The sequence below is a fragment of the Hipposideros armiger genome, unplaced genomic scaffold (assembly GCF_001890085.2).
Source record: "Hipposideros armiger isolate ML-2016 unplaced genomic scaffold, ASM189008v1 scaffold_6, whole genome shotgun sequence".
NCBI classification, from domain to species: Eukaryota; Metazoa; Chordata; class Mammalia; order Chiroptera; family Hipposideridae; genus Hipposideros; species Hipposideros armiger.
This window is the reverse complement of record NW_017731356.1, coordinates 8,726,468-8,753,416: the sequence shown is the minus strand read 5'-3', so window position 1 is coordinate 8,753,416 and position 26,949 is coordinate 8,726,468. Positions and strand designations below refer to the sequence as shown.

The following is a 26,949-nucleotide window of genomic DNA, read 5'->3' as shown; positions in this document are numbered from 1 at the left end:
AGACAGAAGAATAAGAAAGAGTGGCAAGGGAGATTTCAAAATGTGGTCAACGGCATCCAATGCTTCATGGAGATGAAGCAAAGTAAGGGCTAGAGCGTGTACAGGATTTAGAATCAGGAAATTACTAATGATTTTAATAAAGTCTATTCCAGTGGCCTAGCTAGAATAGGAGCAAGATTACGGGAAAACAAAGCCTAAATATGCACTATCCACAGTCAGAGAAAGCAACACTTGAGTGTAAGTCAGAAGACCAATTGGCCTGAGACTGAAATATACTTCATTTATGAGACAGACGGAAAGAGGTCAAGATGGGTATAGATGTGTCGAGTTAACAGTGAAAAGCAGGTAACTCAAAGGTGCTCATACATAATGGCTTTCTATTGTCCTTGCAGCTTTATGAATGGCTAAATTAACCAGTACCCATGTTACCTGGCAAGATGGAGTTAAAAACACACAGGACCAGAACACGTGCGCTGAAGGGTTCCTGCTTGATATTCCGAAACAAGGGGGCGCAGAGCCTTTCAAAGATGTAGTACACGTAAAATAAGCAACCAAAAACCTGGAACGCAACCAAGACATACTTATAATCATGATGGCTCCATAAGGGAAGATAATGATTTTTTCCTTCCAAAGCATATATATAGTCCATTTAACACTAGTAAATAAAATTGCCAAGCTATAACCCTTCAGCTATTACTCATGCCTAGTTTCTACTATATCTTTTCCCAACCCTTTACCAAATAGCATTTTTAAAAGATCAGACCTCTTAGAACTTGCTTTTCCTGCTACATGAAACCCATAGCAAAAGAACTTATTTCATAAATGGGTATTTAATTGAGACAAGAATTTAAAAATGGGAATTTTGGGGATTTATGATTCTGATAAGGGGTTGGAGAGGTTTGGGGAGTGGGCCAGACCACACCCACACACACATATATCCACAAATGAAAAACCAGGAGGGGAGGGGAAAATTAATATAGATGCTTACTGAACTCACCAAATGGAATTACTTTAATTAAAATAAATTCGTTTATTGAAGAAAATTACTTTTGATGTTGACAACACTGTTTACCGTACTGGGAATAATTTAAAGACTTCAGAAAGAGTTCTAGAGCTCCCAACAGATATGGATTTACCAACTCTTTAAATAGATTAAATTATAATAAATTCAAATCCCCGCCTCCCACTAATCAACAAACCTCAGGCAGTTAAGAAAAATTTACCTGTGCAAACTGCATGGCAACATAACCCCATCTTACAGTGGGAGTCCTAAAAAGGAAGCAACAAAATAAGTTCTCTAACTAAAATAAATCATTGAACTTTAATACAGATCCTCACAATATTTTCCCACACAGAACATAATTTTCGGCATATGAAATACGTGCATAATTCTGTCAAGAATTACTGTAAGCAAATCAAATTGTTAGAACCACCATTTGGGGCTCACCAGGCCAGTGAGACAGTTAAAACTCATTCTATTTTCTCTGTAGCCTTACACGAAGCAGCCCCTACCTACCTATCCCACCCCGCCTAGGCCACACTTCCGGTACTCACCACGTTCCTACTTCACAGCGCCATTACCTGGGATAGTTGTCACGGTAGATGAGGGTAGGAGCAAACAAGAAGTACAAGTACTGGTTGACGGTGGGTACCGGGACAGTGCCTGGAAAAGGACAACTATGCTTAGGTCACAAGCTCTTCAATTTCTCCTAGCAAAACTAGAAGGAAATAAGGAAGCACGGAATAGGGAAGAATAAAACTACCTTTCCTTGGTTCATATTTTCTTTCTGATCTTCCCAAAATGAGGACTTCTTATTCTTATATTAATATACCAATCCCTCTAAACTAAGCTATTCCTGTGACTTAGAGATAACTTTTAGAGTTTTAAGCAGCAATTCAAAGAGTAATAAGTACACATGGGTGTATGGAGTCTATTAATATTCTATAAAAAATTACGCAAAGTTGGGGCCGGCCGAGTGGCGCGATGGTTAAGAACTGGCTTGGGATGCCAGAGGGCCCCGGTTCAGATCCCACATGTGAGGGCCAGTGACACTGCCCTCTACAGCTAAGATGCTGAACAACAGCTCAACCTGGAGCTGGGCTGCCGTGAGTCACCGGTGATGGCGTAGGCTGCAGCCCCTGCTGCAGTGGGTTGCCATGGGCTACAGTGAGTTTCCAGCAGACAGCATGAGTGGCCAGCAGCCAGCGTGAGTGGCCAGCAGCCACAGTAAGCGGCCGTTTAGAAGCTGGCGACTGATCTGCCTCACCCGGGAAGAGCGCAATGATGGTATCAACTTGGGCCAGTGAAGCAACATCCTCCACAAGACTGAAGAACAAAACGACAGCAACTTGTGTGTTCCCCTTCCCCCAATTCCCCAGCGCTGTTCCCATACCCCCAATTCCTTAAAAAAAAAAAAAAAAGAGTAGCAAAGAGTGCCTGCTTTAAAAAAACAAAAAAACAAACAAACAAAAAAATTACACAAAGTTACAAGAGTCTAATGATCAATGTTTTTGAATTGTAAGTATGAAAGCAAAACAGGAACAATCACAAAAATAGTGAGATAGTCTTCCAAATCAATGTGGATCCTATATATTTAAAATCAAACATGTACAAAATGTAATATGCCATCCCAATAAAAACCAAAGGCTGAAATACCCTATGAATAATCATTTCACATAATGGAATTATGTACCTGATTTCTCCTTAGCTGAATTTAGGATCCGAGGCACATTCTCTCTGACAAATGAATGGGCTTTCATTATCAAACGAATCTACAAAAGAAGGGGGAAGAAAAAGATGAGTTTTCTATCATTGTTTTGTCTCATATAAGCAACCGCAGAACCACACGAGATTATAGGCACATCAGGAATCTTTTAATTTTGCATATACCAACTCAAGTTCACTTTTATGGAGCAAAGCCAATGGAAACCAAACTCTAAAGAAGGACATGTTATTACTCAAATTATTTTGCGTCTAACAGTACTATTACAGGTATATTACAAATTAAGAAATTAAGAGTGTGTACAAAGAAAGTCTCCTGAGATGGTCCTTTCCATTAGTCAAACAGAGTACTATAGGTGGCCAATATAGGTTAGAAAATTCTGAAGGTGTGTAAACAAAATTCCGTTCTTTAGATGGGAATAATTATATGACAAAGCAATGGATCTGACAGCTCAAAAGTGGGGTTTTTCATTATAAAAATACTGTATAGTATAGAGGACTACCACAAAAAGTGTTCAAGAACAACATTTGGATTAATCCAGGACAGTTCAATATGGTTTATTTCAATTATTAAGAATCAGAGAACACTGAAGCTAGAACAAATTTTAAGAGATGAGGTGAGCTAGCTTCACACTCATTTTACAGATAATAGCACAAAGAACCAGATATGAAAATTTATCCAACTATAATAATATGACTAATAACAACAGAACGTCAGTATAATATTATTGTTGTTATAATAATAACATTAGCAGCAGTAGTACCATTAGTGCTATTATTATTTTAACTGAGCACAGGGTTGCATCAGGCAACACTCAAAACTTTACCTGTTCGAATATAACAATGCACCGGGAAGCTGGTGGCAGTGTATACGCTAATACAATACATGTTGGTCCCAAACCTAGAATTCCAATCTGGAAGACCATGAAAAGCAAGCCATGGAAGACACTGTGGATCACTGGATGAGAACTCTTGCTGTAGCCTCTGGCCCAATGTTGAAAGAGGAAATAGGGAAGTGAAAGTGTGCACAAGAACATGGCACACCACGTCCAAATAGCAACAGGAAGTTTGCCAAAAGCATAAGACATGAGACTGAACTCAAGCACCAGTCTGGGGAGAAAAAGCACAGAGAAAGGGCACGGAAGTGAAATTTTAATACGCATTGATTCACACAATTCACAACGTTCAGGCCCCAAACTCTCAACTTTAGGAAACACAGCAACATTAACACGCTGAAGTCATGGATGTTAATAGTTGTGCTAGATAGAGACCTGCTTCTAAGCCTCTGTTTCAAAATGTATTTGAACATTTTCTAAAAGCCCTAAGATAATATGGTCTTTGAACAGAAGATACTTGAGGTAACCCAAAATAAGACTTTGAACTTCTCAAAGATTGCATTCTCACATTTTAAGCTCTGAAATAGTCTATGGCAAAGTTAATCAAGTATTCAAATAGCAATCACTGTTAGGTACAAAAGATTATTTTTCAGAAGAAAACAGGTACAATTCAAAAATCTATTAATATTTTATTATATCACTATCTCAAAATTTAATTTTCTAATAAAGCAATAATTCAATGTATAACTATCACAGTAATTTTTAAAGTTACAATTTGATTTTTATATTAAAAAGAAATATCACATTTTTCAAAACATTAAATTCCAATAAGCTACTTATTTTTAGTAACTATATAAAACATATGCCATTGTAGAAAAATTGATAAATCACATACACAAAATTCTCCCATTTAGGGAAACTATCTAGAAATACTAATTATGGTCTATTCAAATAAACCATTTTAAAAATAAAAGTAATGAAACCTTCTCATTTTTTTAGTTGTATTTTTCAGGAGAGAGGAATCTCAACCGCAAGTCAGCCGCTTTAGGATTTTCTGAAGCAAACTGAACTAAATCACTCTTCATCAAAACTTAAGTACAGTGAAAATTTCCAACACCCCCATGCATCAACTAGCCAAACGTCCTTTCTCTTGTCTTACCTTCCTTCATCGATGTAATCCACTACGAGGGTGCTGAGGATAAAGAGAATGAGCAGGGCGATGAACATGTGATAAATTGTTCTGATGTGGTCCACCTCGAACAGCTCACTGTAAATGTAGTTTACACAAACCAAATTAATAATCTACATTTAATTGTAAAACACCCTATGTTAAAGACTTGGCTTTAAAGCAGCTCAGAAGATACGTCATCCACCCTCCAAAAACATCTCAAACGGCAATCACAGAATATTAAACCTGAAGTAGAGACAGTAAATGACACGACCAAGGTAAAAATTCATGGAAGAGCTTAGGACAAGCTCTTTCCGATGAAATGATACTGCCTCCTAGAAAACAGCATGGATATAAAAGGAATGGTATACATTCCTGAAGCCATGGTTTTCTAAGGTAGGCAAATGGCCGTTCGCTAAAAACAGGGAACACAGAAACTATTTCGAATGCTAAAAAGATTTTTAAAAATCCTTTCTTACATTCCACTCCCTACACTTAACTTAAATACATACTATATAACTATCTACTCCCAAGATGTTAAGATTCACACGTATGTGTTTCTATACTGTTGATGATAACCAACGGCAAGCCCTACAAGTCTATAAGTTTAACCATTTACAAATGCTTTTATTTTCTATCCTCATTGATCTTTTTATTTGACTGAGACTGCAGCATAACTTCAAGGAATTTATCAGAGGACAGATAACTATTCTTATTTCTAACATCTCCTTTGAAACTAGATAAAGAGCCAGAGGATCAGAAAGAAGAAACACGAGACAGCCAAGTGTCAAAACTAATGATTTACATGAATACAGAACAAACTCATTAAGCATTCATGAATTAAGCAGTGATTCTAACTATCAGAATAGTTGTTGTTTTTTTTTAATTCAAACAAATAATTAACTAAAGAAACAAAAAAATACTCACTCTAAGAGAGATCGCCTCACAACGAAAATCTTTCCATGTTCTGGAGGTGCTCTGAGATCTCTGGGAAGAGCAAAAAAAAAAAAAAAATCAAAACAAAATATAAATACGTCAGTATTATAAGAAATGTAAGCCTAGGGATAAGAGAAAGAACATTACCAACGACAGCAAGTGACATTAATAACCGCCCTCTCACTATAATCCAGGTGCTGCGATAAGGACTTTATGGGTGTTACCTCATTTACACCTTCTGAACAATGCAGATAGGCAGATGCACACCTATCTGGTTCGGGGGCAAGAAATATTACGCACACCCAACTAAAGCAGCACTGGCTCCTGGCGTCACACACGGACAACCACTCTTCCTTCTCCTAAGCATCCCTAAGGCCACAGACAGGCCTCTGGCCATACTTCCGGTTCACATACTGGTCTGTTCTCCGAAACTGCACCAATATTTATGATACCCTCCCCCAATGTCAAAGGACTTCCAACAATCCTGAAAGGCTGCCTCCAGTTACTAAAGGCTCACGTTTGAACATCTAGTACAGGGGTCAGCAAACTGTGGCTCTTTGGGTAGTTCCATCTCAAAAGTTTGCTGACCCCTGCTCTGGATGACTGACCAATTAGAGAAATATACACTAACTGTGCTGCACTTTATTACAAGGATTGTACAGAGTACACTCGGGAGGCTGTACAGTGAAGTGGTGAAGAGCATGGATTGTGGAACCAGGTCCTGGGGAGAAATCCCTGCTGTGTGATCTTGGACAACACTTAACTGCTCTGTGCTTCAGTCTCCTAATCTATAATACACAGATCGTTCCAGTATCTACCTCATAAGGTCATTGTTCGGTTTAAAGGTAAAACACTCAAGTGTCTGCATAGTCTTAAATGAGGTCTGCACATTTGTTATAAACCACATTTAAGATAAAGAACCCCCCCACCCACACCCGTCCCCCATGGTTGAATAATCTGCCCAAGGCAACACGCAGCTGATGAAGGTGCCAGGGTGTGAATCCAGGCATTTCTGGGGCCCACATTCTGACCGCTGGGCTATACCAGAGTAGATGTTTGCATTAAAAGAAACTAATACTCTTACTTACTTAGCTCTGTGGTTATTCTCTCCTTCAAGAACAGAAAAGGTTGTGAGCGCACAGCCACCATTGTCTAATGATGCTGATTTTTCAATGAGATTGGTCACAAAGTCATCAAAGTGAGTGCCAACTTCCTTCATAAAAAATGGCTTCAATTCCTAGAATTTTACAACAAATGAAGGAAAGCGTTAGGAACTAACTCATGCTTATGGGTTATTAACATTGTCCTAACGGGTTCTCTTAAATAGAGCTGGATCAAAGAAATCCATGTCAAGCGAGTTCACAGGAGTAAAAACAGAAAAATGATTTCTACAGCTGACCTGTAGTTTCAGAAATGGCTACTTATAAAGCAACATGATGATTTGTCTTTTAAAAAATTTATATCGTTTCAAGCATAAATCAAGATATCAAGCAGTCACCCACTAAATGAACACCTACAAATAATATACAAAACCAAAATAACAGAAATGATAAAAAAGACAGTATGTTTTTCTCTTCAAATTTTTATCCGGAAAACAAAAAGTAAAAAATCAGTATTATATAAAGTCCCCTTTCTTCTCAAGCAACGCCTTCACCCAAGTACCCACTCTTTATATTTTAGATCATGTCATTTCTATATATTACCAACAGATACACGATAATGTTTATTCCTACCTCCATAGCTATAGATTAATCTAACAGTAACATATATTTTCGTAACAAAATTGTTGTACATTTTGGTCCCAGACTATTTTTAACATCCAGTTTTTGAAAAGTATGAAGCCAAAAACGATTTCTTCAGATTACAATAGGCCACCTACTATGGATGCTCAAACTGTAAATCTGGGTATTTTAAAATTGGAAGCACTCATCTACACAAAAGCACACAAAGAGTTAACTTTCTAATTTTTCCATGAAAAAAATGTTCTTTCGTCTAAATCAGTCATTTAAGTTAAACCTAAACTATGTGAAGTAACATTTTTCTAGGTTCTGTTATATACTAAGAGTTTGTCCATGTCCTTTAAAAGTAAAGCCAAAAAAATATCAATGTGTCTAATGGAATTGCATGAAGCCTTTTCAACTTCTGTCTCCCACAGTCCTCAAATGCCATTTGGGTCCTGGGCACAGATGAGGATACACATTTCACAAGACAGCTGACATAGATGGAAAATACAAAATACACACATATAAGCAATACACAGAAAAGTGTCACCTGAGCGATATAACCATCAATGAAGACTCAAAGAACATATAATGGTTTAGCAAACAAAGAAACAAGGATGAGATGACTGGAAATGTCTTCTTTTAGCTGGGAGTTGAGCTGAAACCTCAAAGGATCAGTAGGATTTAATTCTAAGTGAAAAATGACAGAAGGAGGCAATGTGATAAAAAGCAGAAAGATAGGAAAATATCAGCCAAAACAGAAAATGTGAATGACTTTAAGGACAAAATACAGAAGAAGATCTATGTTCCCTAGGAGAAAGAATAGGTTGGTTGGTTGGTTGGTTTTATTGGGGAACTGGGAGAGGGGAACAGCGTTGAGGAATCAGGGAAGGGGAACAGACAAGTTGCTGTCCTTTTGTTCTTCAGTCTAGTTGTGGAGGACGTTGCTTCACTGGTCCATGTTGGTATTATCATTGTGCTCTTCCCAGGTGAGGCAGATTGGTCGCCGGCCATTGGACGGCCCCTCACGGCAGCTCTTGGCAGCTCACACCGGCTGCCAGCCACTCGCAGTAGCTTATGGCAGCCCACTTAAGCCCTGCTGCAGCCTACGCTGTCACCAGCGACTCACGGCAGCCCAGCTCCAGGTCGAACTGTTGTTCACCATCTTAGCTGTACAGGGCGCAGCGTCACTGGCCCTCATGTGAGATCCGAACTGGTGGCCCTGCTGCTGCTCAGAGCTGGCATCCCAAGCCAGCTCGAGCTTTAACCAAAGCGCCACTTGGCCAGCCCAAGAACAATTTTTACAAAATTATTCACATTAAGGTTATCTAATAGTATTTCATTTTAGCTCCTTTTCCTTGTTCCATTTCAATTATATGCCATCTTCATTTCGAATTTTTTCTTCTTCTACAATTTATTATTTATTTTTTATTAAATTTATTGGGGTGACAATGGTTAGTAAAATTACATAGGTTTCAAGTGTCCATTTCTTCAATACATCATCTATATATCACAGTGTGTGCTCACCACCCAGAGTCCAGTGGTTCGATGGGTTAGTACACGGTCTTTATACGACAGTGCGAGGAGAGCACTTTGAAATCTTTAAATTGGTTGCTTTCCCCAACTAAAACCAAAACAAACCCCCTCAAAAAAGTAACATAAAAAAAAAAGGTTCTTTCTCATTTAATCTCTAGAATTGGACTAATTAATAAAGATTTTTTTTTCCAGCTACAAAAATGATGTCCCAGGTACAAGTATACTAAAAGAGAAGAAGGAAAATCATTCATTCATTCTACTAAGTGCTAGATATCGCTCTGGGGACTGTTGGAGGTGGAGACACCACAATGAACAAACCAAGTCCCTGCGCTCATGGAATGTAGATTCCAGTGGGAGTAAACAGGACCGACAGTGCGCCAGCTGGTATTATGCAAAGTAATAAAGCAGAGGGAGAAGGGCGGTGGCATTCTTTTTCAGAGAGGTCAGGGAAAGCTTCAAAGATAAGATGCCATTAGAGACGATGTGAAGAAGAATAGGAGGGCAAAAGTGAGTGGATACCTGTGGGGAAAGGACCAGAAAGAAAGAAGCAGAAGTGAAAAGGCCTTGAGGCAGGAACACCCTCGGCATGTTTGAGAAACAGCAAGAAGTAGGACTTCATAGCTGCAGCCAAAGTGTGGTAAGAATTGAGGTCACAGAAAAGAAGGGGGGATGGCAGGAGGGGGCTGAACCACCCAAGGTCGGCACGCTCTACTCCCCGACTCATCTCAATCAGTCCACAGACATTTTACTCAGTAGTAAATCACAAGCCTGGAATCTGGAGATGTGGCAAAGGGAGGCCAGCTCTGGCTTTTAGCGAGGATTCCTCATGCTGTGGAGCCAGCCAGCCTCCTGCCCAGTGAAGGGCTGGGTTAGGCAGACCACGGTGAATGTTACACAAATGTCAGTAAAAACTGCTGAAATCAGGTCCTGATCCACCCAACTCCAGAGGAATGTAGTCAGCGTCTTGTGGTTCAAGGTCTTGTGCCTTACTGGCTACTTGCCCGCAGATGAACCTTTGTCATACATTCCAAACAACTTGAAACGTCTAGTCATTTAGTAAGAAGGTCTGCAGCAATCTCCTTACCGTCACCCTCCTGATCCATTGTAGCCATTCCTTTTCCCCTTCCTCCTATCCGCTTCTCTCCCTGCTTCGGGACTCCTACCTTTTCATCTTCTCTAGTCATCCCACAAATAAGGGTGTCCCTTGTTATCCCAAGCCGCCACCTGATCTCAGGGACCAAACAGATTTGGATAACAAGGAGTATTTCTATTATTAAACACCTTTGGTGGTGAAGGAGATACACACACTCCTGCTCTTACCAAGCTCATCATCTATCAACAGGCAAAGACATAAATTATTAACGGTGCAGTGACTACCACAAAGAAAGAGCAGTTCAGAGTGACAGGAGAATGAAGAAGAAAGGAAAAGAATAAAAACGGCAGGCTGATCTCAATAGCGTGAGGGTCGTTACATAAGGTGGCAGCAGGTGCTAAGTCTCCTTGTAACTCTTCTTTCACAACCCCCGTCTGCCTCCTGTGACTCCAACCCCTGACACCTCAGACAAGGCAGAACCCTGCTTGGGTAGGCTGAGCTAAAAAAAGGCCCTTATTTTAACGTGATTAATTCATGTCTTTTGTGTTTTTTTTCCTGCAATAAAATTTACATGTGAGTAGGACAGGAACTCACATCTAAATCTGTACTTGAGCTAGTACAATACTAAGAAAAAAGATGTCTTTAGTGCTGATAATAAAGGAGTGGTAGAAATACGAGCTTCCATTCAGGCAGACCTGAGTTCAAGTTCTATCCCCGCCACCTGTATGTGGCCTCAGGCAAGCTGCTACACTTTTCTGAGCAGTTCCTTCCATGCCAATAACATCTACCTTGCTAAACTGTTGTGTGAACTTAATTGTTTAAAAAGCCCAAACAAAAACAAACAAACAAAAAGCCCTGCAAAAAACGCACAGCACAGTACTTGACAGTTATCACTCTATAGATATTTGTAGCTCCAATCCCTCCCCACTCAAGTCAGAGCTAACTTATAAAGAAACAAATGCAACAGTGTAACAATGCAACAATACAGTAAAAACTGCAATTTAAACCAAGTCTACCATTTAGTGCCATTACTATTAAAAGGTAACTATTTGAACCCACCACCTTCCTTTACATAACATTATACTAACTAGGTGCCCAATGTTCATGTCTTAATGCCCTTTCCTCTTTCTCTGAGGAATTCAAGATGACAGAAGCTGCTGCCACCAGGAGGAAGAATTCTACTGTGGACACCATTACGGTTCCCAGCCTCCTTTCGTGTATCCAAGTACTGATGAAAATGAAGAGTGGCTGCTTGTGACTGTCACCCCCATTGTAAGAGGGAATATTGAAAAAGACAGACGTGCTCCCACATCTGTCTTCTTCAATAACATAAAACAGGCCTCAGTCAGAACTTCAAAATGTGATCACAATACATCTGAGTAATGTCTAATACCAGTCACCTGAAAGGCGGTGAAGGTCATAGGCTTTCTCATTTGCTTCTCTTCCCAATCTCATCTCTATTAATATTCATTGCACCCAGCCCATGGACTATGAGTGTCCCAGCATGACGACAGATGGACAGAAGGACAACGGCAGAAAAAGGTAGGCAATTAGCTAGAAACTAAACAGCAGGTGCTTGGCTAATCTAGTAAACAGAATCCAATAGTTTAGAACTCAAAGAAACCTTACTTTTAAAATAAGCAGCCAGGGGGCAGCCGGTTAACTCAGTTGGTTACAGTGCAGAGCTCATAACACCAAGGTTGCTGGTTCGATCCCCACATGGGTCACTGAGCTGCACCCTCCACAACTAGACTGAAACAACTACATGACTTGGAGCTGATGGGTCCTGGAAAAACACACTGTTCCCCAGTAAAAATTTAAAAAATAAAAAATAAATAAAATAAGTAGCCAAAGTAGACCACCTCTGAGATTATAAGAACGGGGACAGCCACTGTGAAGCAGATCCCCTGGCTGAAATACACAGGGAAGGCTCAGACACACGAGGGATCAGACATGAAGCGAGAGACACACACACAGGGACCAGGGACTAGCTCATGAAGGAGCTTTAAGGCATTTTAAGAGTTTTTCATTTTATCCCGAGGGCACCAGGAAACCACTGATGCTTGAAGCACAAGGTGTATAAATATGTTCCAGTATGCATTCAAGCAGAGGTTACTTTGGAATGAGTCTTAAAATGAGAAAAGAGCAGGGTCACTTATGGATAGATAAAATAACGCTTTCCAAGGCACAGAGGCATGAAAAACTTAAAAAGTAGGCCGAGAGAAAGAAACACTCAGAAAAATGTACACTCTGGATACAGAGTACAGAAAATTATATTCTGACTCCACAGGCCATATTGCTAGCCCATGAATTCCTTGTTTCTTTGATTCACTACCTGGCTTTGCACAGAGAACCTTTCAACCTCGCAGTGGCATGGAACCAGAAACCTGACCTTTGGGGGCAAAACAGGTAACACACTAGAACAGGTAATACAGTGTTTAGGTCTTAAGCTAAATTGACTCCTCAAGAGAGGTCTCCCCCTTAACAAATCACGCTAAAGTGACTGCATCTTATTCTTTTCCTTCACCGCACCTAAAACAATTTCGAATTCCATTTAGTTCTATTTTGGGGTGTCTTAATGTCTGCCTCCCTGGCCTGACTTTAAACACTGTGTCTTTTTGTTAACCACTGTACATCCAGCTCTCTGCAAAACAGCTAGAAAGGCTGTACAGGTGTTAAATATATTTCCGAACAGATTCTGAAACCAACCCTGGCACTGCAACTCTTCCCCCTACCACTGCTGGTTTCATTCAGTGTCTATTGTATAGCACCCGATTTCTTTCTAGAAGCTATGAAAAGAAAGGTACTAAAAATCATTATTGTTGTTGCTGCTGCTAATGGCTATTATTTATTGAATGACTGCTATATGCTAGATGCTGTCTTAGGGGCATTTATATACTATTTCTTGTCTTAAAACAATCTTTGAAGTAGGCAATAATTCCTATTCTACATATGGGAGATCTAGGCTTGAACAAGTACAGTGATGTGACCTGCCCAAGGTCACAGAACTTGTAAACCATATAACCAGGATCAGGACCGCAGTCTATGACCTCAGAGGAGTTCACATATATGATACTGATTTCCACTGTGCTGTATCTGAAATATTTTCTATATGATTAGCACCATAAGCCAAAAAAGCAGAACTCCAAAAAAGCCAATGACATACAAGTAGCCTGAAAATAGTAGGTTACCTAAGAAAAAGTAAGGTGTTCTTCAGCTTAGTTCTGTTGTAAATATTTCATTTGAAAGGATCAATGCAAAAGAGGTTTACAGTCCTAAATAGTGCATTGTAATAAAGCCCTCCTCTAATATTAAAAAAGAAAAAGAAAACTGGTTTGGAAGTAAGTCATGAGCATAACTATTGCACAATCCTTAATACAGAAAGCCAAAGGTTCAAGATAAACCAGCAACTAGTGAAATTAGAGCTCTGAATTATAATCCCTTTTTATTTAAAATAAAATGAGTCCTGGGCTATCTCTCCATTTAAATTAGACTACAATATTTGTCATATCACATTTTTATCAGTCTAATGAACCAAAACATATATATTTATCTTAATCTACTTAGGTAGCTCTCTTAACTATCCAAACGGTGTATTATACTGTTTATCATCTTTACCTACCTCTTTTACTTCATTAATTAGCCTTTGTAAAATACTAGAAACCAGAAAGTAGTCATTTCTAGTAGTCAACAAATGACACATACAGATATATATGTATACAATGTATACAAGTGATACATATAGCTGGAGAAATATACATATGTATACAAATGGCTATCATGAAATCATTTTGAAATCACATTTTCAAAGACTATTTTATCACAGAAAATCAACACCACAAAATAATGTTTAGAAAAATACACAAACTGAATATACATTGGGTTGTTGGAAAAGTCATGACACATTTTTGCAATGAAAACAATAGAAAAAAAGGACGTCATGACTTTTCTGACAGCCCAATAAATTGATGCTGATTTTGACAACGTACCTACAACACACATGCTTGTGTGTGTCAGCATGGATCTGTGAGTGACAGAAGAAAAACAAATTATTGGGAGGAGGTAAACCAAAATGTTACCTCCAAGTGGTGGGCATATATGGTTGGTGACCGTTTCCTTTTTATACTTTTTTGCAGAAAATTTATAAGAAATTTTCTGCAATGAACCCGTACTACTTTTATAATCAGAAAAATAACTACTTTATGTAAGAAAATACATTCCACCTGTTCTTAAAGCAATCCTATGAGTATATGGTAGCACAATATTAAAATAAAATCATGTGCTGGCCAAGTGGCTCAGTTGGTTAAGAGTTAGCTTAAGAGCATGAGCTCTGAGCAACAGGGCCGCTGGTTCGATTCCCACACAGGCCAGTGATGCTGTGCCCAAGCTGAGCTGCCACTGAGCTGCCAACAGGGGGCGGGATGGCTCAGCTGGTGAGAGCACGTGCTCCTAACAACAAGACTGCGTGTTCGACGGTGGGCTATGCCCGCCCGTAACTAAGACTGAACTCGGCACCTTGAGCTGAGCTGCCACCGGATGGCTCAGTGGATAGTGCACACGCTCGTAACAATGAGGCTGCTGGTTCGACTCCCACATGGATGGTGGCTATGCCCACCCGCCCCTAAGATTGTAACACAGCACCTTGAGCTTAGAGGCCATGAGCTGCTGACGGGCAGCCAGATGGCGACTGGCGACCTCCACAACGAAGACTGAAGAACAACAACTTGGCTGGTCCCCTTCCCCAATTACCCAACACTGTTCTCTTCTCTCAATTTCCCAATTAAAAAAAAATTTTTTAATTAAAAAAATAAAACAAAATCTTAACAAATCTTGGGATTATTTTTTTGAAGAATTTATTTTATCTAATCTAAGATGCCACTAATTTTTGTTTTGCTCTAAGAAAAAAGCTGCCAAGTGAATTACACTACACAGCACAGCACTTTCTTATTTTCATTGATATTAAAATAGTAGAAAACAAAGTGTTCCTCAATCAATGACATACAGAATGTTACCATTTGAGTAGTTTTGATGTTTTGGATTCGTAGTAACTGTAACATAGAGATAACTATCTCTATGATAACCTGTAAGGTCAGTAGAGCTCTAAAGGAATGTAATTTCTTGTCTGTCACGAATACTAACCTACGCTGACATCACTGTACAGCTTTCAAAGATACAACTGCTTCTGAATCCCAGCACCTAACACAGTGCCTGACAAAGTAACCAAGCAGGTATCCATGGGAACTACGTAAATTACTTACCATCCCTAAGAGGGCGATATGGCGGGAAACTTCCTATATTATGGAAGTGAGAAAATCATAAAGAACAATAAACCGACTTTCCCAAAGTTCATCAAAGTAGACTACAGACTGATACAGCTACATATTCAGGTAAAACGGGGAAAGGCAGAAGGAGACATATCACAGGAACACAGGAACACAGCTCCTGACCGGCTCAGGAGCAGGAAAGGGAAACAGACAGTTGTAGTAGAGGCTGTTGGCTGTCAACCTATCATCCTCATGCACTTCCTACTTCCTTAGAATCCCTGATATCTGGGAACATGGTTGCCCAGAATAAATTAATTTCCCAGTCTGCTTTTGCATTTAGGTGAGTCCCGGGGACTAAATTCTTGCCAATGAGATACAAGCAGAATTGGTTTGAGAAAGCCGCCAGAAAACTTCCTTAAAGGATAGCTGGTACCTGTTTCTTGCCCCGTTTCTTGCCCTACATCAGTTCTGCTCCTCGGAACTCAGCTGAAATGGCTGGAGCCATCTGGACAATGAGAAGAAGAACCACAGCCAAGGTAGGAGGAACCAGGGTCCCTGAGGACCACGGAATCGCCACACCAGCCCTGGACCACCCACCTCTAGATGATGTAACATGAGGGAAATACACTTCTCTTTTGTTAAGCCACAATTATGTGTGTTTATTTTGTGTTACTATTACAGCACATCGTAACCTCAACTTATACAATAGTCAAAGAATTTCTGGGCAGAAAATATGTAGACATCTCTCCAGCGTACTGCCAATAAATCAGATAGATTGACACCGTCCAAAAACTTTTTTAGAAGAAGTTACTTGAACGGGTGACAAACCATGAAGAGAAGTGCTCATATAAGGACATGCCATCTGCATCTTACTCATTCCAGTTTGCTCATTTAATGGTTGGGCAATAAATAGCATAAGGTATTGATGTGAAAAACAGTACTTGAAATGCTATATAAGCAGCAAACAGAATATGTTGCAACAACTTTGTATTTTTAAGAAGTAGAACTAGGAAGTAAATTTTCATCTGTTAAATGTTCACATTATACCTAACATTTCCTCTATAAAATTGTGTGCATGAATAAAAGTTCTACAAATAGTGATAGTAAAGACACTCCCTTTTCTCAACCTATTCCCTTTTCTCTGGAAACCATCCTCCAAGGTGAAAACAGGCATTCCATGCCCAGGCCAGGGTTGTACCCACACGGTCCTGGCCCTTCTCGCCAAAATCCAATTCTCTCTCTCTCAGAAATCTGAAACTCTAAGCTCAGAAAGAGTGACCGGAAACCTTGTTAAAATGGAAAAATTCAAAAATATCTAAATTCTTGCTACTCACATCCTTTCCCTTTCCAAAGGATGAGTGTTCCAACTCTCCCAGGATTCTATGAAATACATTAACATCTGTCAAGTATTTCCTTCTTTGTTTAAATGAGCCAAAGTAGGTTTCTGTTATTTGCAACCAAAAGAAAAAAAATGAACTGACACAATGTTAAAACAAAGCTAATTTCTCTATTAAGTCGGTAGGGACCTAATCATTTCTATCTCCTTGGACTGTTCCAAGGTCTTTTAAGTCTTGTTACAACACTGTTCTAAGGATTTCACAAGGTCATGGCTCAGCATTACACAATGTTGTATGACCCCCCTTGCACCAGATATTTTTTTATATTAGGTCCTTACAACTTCTTTATGAAAGCATTTAGACCTACAAGTGACCTTAAAGAGTGAATCAGTTCAACCCACTAATTTCAACCCATTAATGTCATAACCTCTTCAGACTAACGAGCTTGCTCAGTACTTGACAGCCTTTCACAGCTTTCCTTAATATGAGCTGCTCTATCTATGTACATAAATTTTCAGAGTTCTTTGTAGGTTGCCAGCTTTAACAAATAAAAAACAGTTAAATCTAAATTTGATAAACAAATAACTTTTTTAGCCTAAGTATGTCTGGAACATTGCATGATGACTAAAAAACCCATTTGTTGTTTATCTGAAATTCAAATTTAACCAGGAATACTGTATTTTAACTGACAACTCTAGTTCTGTGGAGTTTAAAGAGTTGCCCAATGAGATCTATGGACTACTGATTCCCTGTACAACAGGAAATAGTGAATTAGGAGCACAAATTTAAGTTGCCAACACAATTATGACACAGGCTGTTAGAGCTGAGGGGGACCTTGGAGACAGCTTGTCCAGTGTTCTCACGTTAAAGATTAGGGGAAGAGTCCTAGCAGATGCCACAGATGCCAATCAAGTGTCATTTCCAAGATACAGTATGAATTTCCTACCTCCATACCTCTGTTCAAGCCAAGCCCTCCCTCAGTACAAGCCGGGCGTAACACTGCAAACTTCATATCACTTGCACAATATAGAGTAAGAAATACTAGCTAAACCAATGTGCACCTTTCCCTCAGCTGCTTCTCCCTTACTTCATTTCTTTCTTTCTCCTTCACATCCTCCTCACTGACCAAACTAAACAATAATTGTACTCACTCAATACTACATAAAGCAGATAAGTAGAAAATTCTCTTTAAAAACAGTTTCCACTTAAATCCTTGAACTATTCCCTCCATCCCCGTCTGCTTCCTTCTCCCCTCACCTTCACTTCCCACTCCATACTCCCTTTTCCCCTGGGGTCTGTGATTCTGCATAAAAAATGCTCCCCTCCCACTTTCGATTTTTAAAATAAATAGCAATGGCAGTAGGGACAGACTGCCCTTTTCACCTATTTGAAACTTCCTGCACAAATGAACACAATAAGGACTTTGTGTTCTTGCTGGGAAGGGGAGAAGGAGCAAAAGAGAAATAGAAGGGGAATTTGAAAAGAAATGGAAAATAAAATCAGGTGTCCAGCTTGTCTAGAGAGGAATAAAGGTCAGAAATAATCTAATAAGCCATAAAAACCAAATTTCCTTATTTTAATCACTAAATCTTCAAGAACAGGCCCTTAAAAACAGCACATGTACCTATATATTAAATACAGTAATACCTTGGTTTGTGAGCATAATTCTATCTGTAAACAAACTACTTGCATTGCAAGATATCGCTCATTTACCACGTTAAAACGCATTAGAAATGTTTGCTTGTCTCACAAACCAAGTTACTTGCAATCCAAGGTTTTACTGTAATTTTCTTTTCTTAGCCAAAATTGGAAATTATCTCAGATAACTGGAAGTTACCTAATAATCAAGTATTTAAACACTTATAATGAATCAACGAATCACTAATTGGAAAAGACATCCACCAGAAATGACCTTGGATCATTGTAGTTTTACAGGCTTACTTAGGTAACTTAAGGAAATCAGGAAAAATACAATGTAACACACCATTAAAACAGTACACAAATCACACTGACCAGGTTAAAACTGGTTCTGCTGCCTTATAGCAGATCAGTGAATAATACAATCCTTGAGTTACACAGGCAGCACTGAACATGTGCCACCCCTGTCCTCCAGCTGCACCAGGGACCAAAGTCTCGCCCTTCCCCCAGGACCAAAGGATGGGGACGTGACTAGAACTTGGGCACCAGAACACTTTCAGAAGCAAAGGGTCCGCTGTCCAGGAAGATCCAGTGCTGAAGCCCCTTACCATAAATGGCCAAGCTCCAAGGTCCTCCAGTTAAAACTTGCCCAGCCAGCACTTCCATATTCCTGTTCCCCTAACTCCTTACAACCCTCTGATTGTAAGACATTGGGGCGGTTGGGGGTTTAAGCGATACAGCTTCCCATTCTCCTTGCTTATCAGCACTCCACAAATAAAGCAACTCATTTCTCCATTGCAGAATTCGGGGTTCAGCGTTTGACACCACTGTGCGTGGGAAGGGGGGCACACACAAACTCTCCTCCTGTTTGGTTACACTATTAACTAGGAATCTGGACCCACAGTTTCAAGCCTAGTAAATATACCTTTTGAATACCAGTTTATAAAGCAATACGATAAGCTGTTACATTGTAGAAATCACCAATCTATCTACAGAATAAATTTGGGAGGAATCCTTAATGTTAAGCAAATAGATACTTATACTAAAATACTTGTACTTAAGATGCTTGTACTAAAATTTCTAGCGACAGCATCGTCCCAGGGTTGGAAGATAAACTAAAAAACTAGCTCTGATAATTACAAAGACACAAATACCAAAGTGAATGTACATAATTGTGCATACACTGTTTTATGAGCTGTGATTTCTAAGATATTTGGTCTTCACCCACAGTTCTGGCTCACAGCTCCCAAAACCTTTGGAACTTCCTATATGTTAAAGACTGGTAAACTGTCTTCTGCTGTGTTCATGAGATGACCTTTGGACCACGCCCATGGGTGGGGGGTGGTTGCAGGGAGAACCAACCGTGCATTTAAAGGCTTCCTTCTAAAGGAGAGTGCAGGCTGGCCAATGGCTCAGTTGGTTAAGAGCTTACTCAAGAGTTTGAGCTCTGAGCAACAGCAGTTCAATTCCCAGGTGGCAGGATGGCTCAGCTTAAAAGAAAAAGGGGGGGGGGCAGTCTTGTGGGGCTGAGCCCTTCACCTGTGAGATCTGATTTTATCTCCAGGTACACAGTATCAGAATTGAGTTGAATTCTTAGACACCGTTGCTGGCATCCGAGATTTGCTTGTTGGAGTGGAGGGAACCCCCATGTTGGAAATGGGTTCAGGAACCCCATTCAAATATGATTATAAAAATACCTAAATTCGTTATTCTATATAAGTGCCTATGTGCATGCATGCACACAAAAATTAAATAAATAAAAGCAGGTTATTTCATCTACACTACTGGGTATTTATATATTCACGTTGACCAATACATTTTGGAAATAATCTCATTAGGAAAAAGGGAGGCTGCCTTGGATTTGAAGTCAATTTACATTCAGGCACACACAATATTAATAGGTTATAAATTTTTAAAAATTGCTCTTTGTCCTGCAGAATTTCCTGCAGGCACTGCTGAATTCTGACTTGTAGAAATGTCTGCCCCGCTTGACATGGCTCCACTGATACTGACACGGGTCAAGCGAGTAGTAGCCCCCACACCCGGACAACTTTTAAGTTTTTCTATAGAAATTTTATGTCTCCTCTTCCCTAGTTTCTTAGCCCCTGGCTTTGATTACTCTTCTAATCAGTTTTTGAATCCTAGATAAAGACTGCCCTTAGACTGAATCACAGAATATCTCCCACCCCAGCTTTAGATAACTACTTAAAAGCCTGTGACTTCCCAACATCCTCCAGGCCATTCTGGACCTAACTCTTGGATAATCCCATCCCAGAGAGTAAATAGGTTTTAACATTTCCCCAGGCCAGTCTACTTGTTGATTGTAAACATTAAAGGCTAATGTTCTTTCCAAACCCATAGCCACCCAACATCAATGGCTTTGAGCTCTGCTCATTAAGAAATTTATTAATTAAAATCTATTTTTCCTCATTCAGGGGCCTTGGGGATACAGAGGGCACCCCAGAAAGATTGCCAGTCGCAACCAAAGAAGCCAACACGGTCTTCCAGGTGGAGCTCGAGACCCCTTCCTCTCATCTGAGATCAGCTAGGGCGAGAGTTCCATGAATCCAACAATAGGCAGGGACAGCTCTACGCCCCTGCCCAGCAGGAAGCAGATACAGAAGGAAAGACCTGTTCCTCAGCTTCCCATAGAGATTTTATGGGGATCAGGTCTCTCAAGGGGAAAACAAGGCAGGCAGTTAGAGGCAGGCATTGGGGTCTCCACATTCCTGCATGTCCCACAGAATGCTCCACCCAAAAGACTTCCCCTCTCCACCTAAAACTTTTTTTCTAATAAACTCCTTTTCTAAAGAGATGAGATCAATCAGGTGGTCCCACATCTAGAGAGGAACAGCCCATTCTAGAGGAAGAAGGGATAAAAACTCCAAGTCCTGGCCAGTCAACACCTTTTGAGCGTTCTGAGCCTTGCCTCTGCTCAGGGCCACTCCAAACTTTTGGAGTGTACTTTTTCTTTTAATAATGGCCCTTGAGCCATTCTCTACTCCATGGCCTGCTTCTGCTTCTTTGAAATGTATTATTTTCTCCTAATAAACTGTCTTTTTCTGCAACTTGACCTCTCTGGTTCATGTCTCCATTCTTCAGTTCCACGAGACCACGATCCCGGCACACAAAAAATTACTCATCAACAAATCCTGCATCACTATGAACCTTGATAGATGCTTTCACAAAACACTTACACAGACATTCACGTAGACATTCAACGGGGTCATGGTTCACTCAAACCACTTTCTGCTGGTAAATGCCGGAAATGAAAGTGGTGGGTCGGGTAGAAAAGAAAAGGGCAACCTGGTTCTTGTGTAGGATGACAAGGTGGCAAACCTCGTTTTCCTGTGCCACAGCAGGACCATGTCAACTGATATGAAAGGCAAATAGTTCCTTAAGCAGTTTAGCATTAAGAGTTTTACTAAACCAAACTCTTACCCTAAAGCTCCACATTTTTGTCTCTGGAAAAGGGAGTTACTTACCTCTGCCTCTGCTGTCAACTGTATCTTCTTTGCTATCAAGTGTTTTATGTCTAACCGACCTAAGGGGAAAAAAATGTAACTTTTAAATTGATGGATATGGCTGCCTACAAGCACTATTTAAGTCATGAAGTTGAAAAACAAACAAGCAAAAGAGAATGACTATGTGAACTCAGGTACAACCACAAAAACATGGCAGCTCTTAAAAAGGAAGCATGGGGAAGATAAACGCAAGGAAATTTATACATAAGAATCCTAAATAGAAAGAAACACAACTACTATGCTCGCATGTACATACAGTAATTATAACTGTGAACCATATGATGCTATAAGATCCAATTCTGACCACATGGGGAATTAGACTGGATGGATGGATCCTGCAACTGTGACTACTAAAATACACAAGCAACATTTAAAAATTACATAAACTGAACGTCATCAAAAATTTAAAAAAACCACAACCCCCCCCCCAAAAAAAACAACCTTTTTTGCTGCAAAGGACATGACACCATCAAGAAAGTAAAAAGACAAGCCACAGAATTGGGGGGGGGGGGATTGCAAATCTGATCAGGAACTTGTGTCCAGAATGTATAAAGAACGCTTACAAATCAATAATTAAAAGACCAACAATCCAATGTAAATATAAGCAAAGTGTTATAGCACGGTGGAAAGCTTTCGCTTCTCTCGCATCTGGCTCTTACCATCAATTCCAGCCTATACTTCTCCCAGGGCCTTCAGGTGAATAGTTCCTATTGTAGGTATGCTAATTGACTAGAGGAATTCTGTAAAACAGCCTCCTGGATAGATGGCGACAGATGCACAAAGCAATGCCTGTTTGTCAGAGATTTACAGGCATCTCAGGAGTGAACTCAGGTCAGTGGACTCAGATGGAGGGTGGGGGTGGGGTGGGGTCAAGAATATCAAGAACCACCTGGGGACAAAGAGATTGGCAGATTTCCCACCCTTCCTTGTGTCCCACCTTCTTGCCCTGCCCGTTCTCCCTTCCCTTGACATAAAAGATGCTTGAATTCTGGGTTCTCTTAACATGGATTTGAGGTGCCATTAGGTCTCCCACCTTTTCAGCTGGAGCCTTCAGGAACCAATACACCTTTCTTTATTTCACACCATGATGTTTTGAGGTTTGGCCTTTCCATCGGGCACACGGGTTTGAATCCGTAACAGTATCTGAACAGACATTTTTCCAAGGAAGATACAGAAATGGCCAATACCACATGAAAAGATGTTCAACATCACTGTCATCAGGGAAATGTGAATCAAAACCACAATGAAATACCACTTCCCACCCACTAGGATGGCTGTAATTAAAAACACATAAAGTCCACTAATTGAGATATTAATCATTAATGACATGAGAATCTTTTTTTCATGACTTCAAAAATTGGATTTTAAACATATTAAAATACTTACGAGAACTTGTTGCTCTGTATGACTCCCATATGCATTGTATATTGTGATTTATTACTCTCACAGATTTGCAGACAGTTCCTTATTCTCATACTGAATCATGGTACTACAATTTAAGTGAGCAGCTGAATTAATTAATGTCTTCCCTTTTAATAAAATATGGGTGTGGGTCATTTTGAATGCAATTTTCCTTTATTCATAAATCATTTTTCATTCACACCTAATAGCTTAGCTAGATTTTAGCTTTTGATATATTTATTTAAAAATTTTAAAGTTTTTTTTGGCAATGTTTTAAATATAACTGAAAAAGTAAGTGCTAATGCAAAAATTAATGTCCACCCTATTACACTTGGCGCCCATTAACAATTGCCTACACTGCTCACTTTGCTTGCTCAAACAGTCTTTGGTTATTGCAACTTCTTGTTAAGGTGAGATTTGTCTCTGAGTTATGACGTTTTATTGGAATTCATCTAAGTTTAACGCAGACTTAGTGATCTTGACATGGTACCTCTTTCATTTTCATATATTTTTCAAAGCACATTTTTAAATACTATCGTATCTTTTCCCAAAAAAAAAAAAGGCACTTTATAATCTGATAGTAAATTTCCTTCTTTTACCTTTGCAAATGAAAGGTCAAGTTATCTATTATACTATATGGGAACAAATAAATATCAGACAAAACAACAAACTCTCATAAACACATATTTTAAGACCTTTAAAATCCATTTTTTTAAGTCATGAAAAAAGATTCTTAAGTCATTAACGTAGTATCTCAATTAGTCAACTTCCTGTGTTTTTTATTATAGCCATCCTAGTGGATGAGAAGTGGTATTTCACTGTGGTTTTGATTTGCATTTCCCTGATGACTTGTGATGTTGAGCATCACATGGGTACAGACCTTCTGCACAGATAAACCAATAAAACAGAACAGCAGGAAGCTGAAACATGAAGACTACAACTAGTTTGCTGTCTTTGTCTCTGCAAACAAGTAACTGATGTAACTGTGTATCATTTTAGTAGTACATTTTTCATGAGAATTTATATTTCCTCATCTGTTCTCCTTAGTAATAATTTACTTGAGTATTTTTATTCCAGTATCAATAACTGCTATTGCATATAAGGGGAGAGTGAAGGGCACTCAAATTTAGAAGATGTAAGTAATTTCCCAGAAATATCTACTTTGCCACAATAAACGCTGGGGCATATTTGAGCTAATTTATATTTAATAAACCCCCTTCTTTTTCTAAAAGTAATCTTTACTATAGGAAATGTAAAATATAAAAATTTTTAAAAGTTTAAAACCTCCCCCCCAAAAAGTCAAACCAAATCACCCATTATCCATCCTATGACCAACATTAATATTTTGGTAAATATCATTTGTCCTTTTACTTTGGCAAATATACATAAATAAAAAAGGACTCATTACACATACTGTTTTATAATCTGGTTTTTTTCACTTAATATATTTTGAACATCTTCCCATGTCATTACATATTCTTCCACATCATCTTTATTGGCCTATTATTCTGTTTTTATGGCTTAAATATAATTTATTTAATACTCTATTGGACATTTAGACCGTGTTTTCATAATACTTCAGTTGGAAAAAAAAGCACAGAGAATGAGAAGGTCCAAAATGCATCTAATCAGAGCTCTATAAGCAGAGAAAAAATTGGAAGTGATAACGGCTGAGGACTTTCCAGAATTGTTGAAAGATGCCAATGCTCAAATAAAGTCAAAGGATCCCAAGCAGGGTAAATAAAATCTACACTTAGATATATCATAATGAAACTGTGTAACACAGAGATTTATTTAAAAACCAAAAACGAAACACCTCTTAAAAACCAGAAAAAAATATCACCTACAGAAGAGCTAAAATTATTATGCTGGGTACTTGACTTATCAACACCAACAACAGAAGCCAGGAGTTACTGAAATAATATCTTCAATTATTGATAGTAGTGGAGTCTATGACTGCAGAGGAGGCCAGAGGCCAATTATCATAAAGGGCCTGTGCGTATCATAACAGGGACTTTGAGGAAACTAAGAATTTTATGCAAGACAGTACCTGATTTTATAGTAGAAAGCCCACAATCTCTGGCAAGAGAGAATGAGAAGGACCCCATAAGAGAAGAGCAATAAACCCAGACAAGAAATGATATTATAAACCCAAAACAATGGCAATGAGAATGGATAGCAGAGGAGAAATTTTGAAGATATTCACAAATTGGTAACTGATTAGGTAAGCAATAGAGGGTAAGACAAGTATTCATCTGATTTTTGTATAAATTATGAGAACACATTTTTTATTTAGTTCTCTACTATCTTTGATCAGACCATGGTTTCATAAATAAGCTGTTTCATAAACAAATGAATCCAGAAACTTCTTCCCTTCAACTAATTCTACTACGTAGACACCCAAACATAACTCATCTCAAGGCTTCTAAATTTCTAAAACACTGGCCCTGAAAGTGATAAGCCAGGACTGAGGGTCATGCAAACTCTGAAACATCTGCCTGGGTCTACTAATACCACTAACTGAAAACATTAATATCGCTAACTGACAACCGATAATATCTGAATAGTTAGACCCAAGGATAAAGCCTTAAGGAAAACTACTCTAGATTTTTTTCCCCTAACCCTCGGGTCTCCAAGAAATCAGGCTTGCAACATTTATTTTCATGAATACTACCTAACACTTGTAAAGGCTACTACATTTAACTGACTATCTAAATTTTACTTCTTGGGGTATCAAAAATCTCATTTTAACCAGTTTTGATGAAGATTTTTCAAAAATTACATATTTTACCACCTTTAGAAAAAAAATTAGGTACTGTACTCCACATAATGTTTACATCAATTAAAAGTGATCATTTATTTACTGCCCTGTGCTATTTATTGTAATACCTTCAGTAAAACTGAAATGACAGCAAGCAGCCCTACTCCACCAAACAGCTCCGAGGAGCTGTGCCTTTCCACCTGGGCTGCTTTGCCACGGCTCCTCACCAAATCTGCAACCTGTAAAAATCTTACACTTATACCACTATACATACCAAGCCTCCTGCCAGTGTAACGCAGATGGAAAAGACAAATAGCAAAGCTCATTAAATTGTTAACTTATTTAGTCATTCAATTCTACGATCATTTATTAAATAAAAACCACTGAGGACCCAATATACACACAGGGCACTAGGCATGTAGTCCAAGCACTTCCTTTAGGATCTCAGGAGAAATACGCAAACATAGATAATTACAGTACACGGAAGGACTGTGGCTCTGGGGGTGGAGGGAGTTTTGGCAGAGGAAGTCAATATTTGAGCTGAGTCTCAAATGATAAAGAAAAATCATGGCGAGCAGGTGCTAGACAGGTTATTTCAGGCAGAGGAAATTCGCATGACGACTTGTAAGGACTTGGGGTTTTCTGGGACTTGAACCTGGGTCACATGCTCCCAGGTGCCAGGCTCCCTTTGCTTTATGACACTGTATTTAATAACAGGCTTTTGCCTAAGGGCAGCTTCAAGCTGCTTACTTTCTAAGTTACCAATTACTTTCTAGATCAGTCAGTGCTGTCCAACAGAAATACAATGCGACCCACACGTCACTGTAAATTTTCTAGGTGCCACATTAAAAAGTAAAAAGAGGGCCGGCCGAGTGGCGCGATGGTTAAGAGCTGGCTTGGGACGCCAGAGGGCCCCGGTTCGGATCACACGTATGAGGGCCAGTGACACTGCCCTCTACAGCTAAGATGCTGAACAACAGCTCAACCTGGAGCTGGGCTGCTGTGAGTCGCC

At 39.3% G+C, this 26,949-nt stretch overlaps 1 protein-coding gene across 2 annotated transcripts in view; it reads right to left on the bottom strand.

Annotated features, from left to right (window-relative positions):
• The window catches only part of SOAT1 (sterol O-acyltransferase 1), a 58,834-nt gene that overhangs the window by 7,285 nt on the left and 24,600 nt on the right, over positions 1-26,949 (bottom strand). Inside the window, exons 3-11 of one of the 2 annotated variants that reach the window (XM_019646654.1) lie at positions 21,737-21,795; positions 6,751-6,899; positions 5,654-5,713; positions 4,718-4,825; positions 3,550-3,832; positions 2,694-2,772; positions 1,582-1,663; positions 1,224-1,269; positions 430-559 (exon numbers count right to left, since the gene is read on the bottom strand). In XM_019646654.1, the coding sequence (XP_019502199.1) occupies positions 430-559; positions 1,224-1,269; positions 1,582-1,663; positions 2,694-2,772; positions 3,550-3,832; positions 4,718-4,825; positions 5,654-5,713; positions 6,751-6,899; positions 21,737-21,795 (996 nt within the window). The remainder of the gene's footprint in view (positions 1-429; positions 560-1,223; positions 1,270-1,581; positions 1,664-2,693; positions 2,773-3,549; positions 3,833-4,717; positions 4,826-5,653; positions 5,714-6,750; positions 6,900-21,736; positions 21,796-26,949) is intronic. The other variant, XM_019646663.1, reaches the window with a different exon arrangement.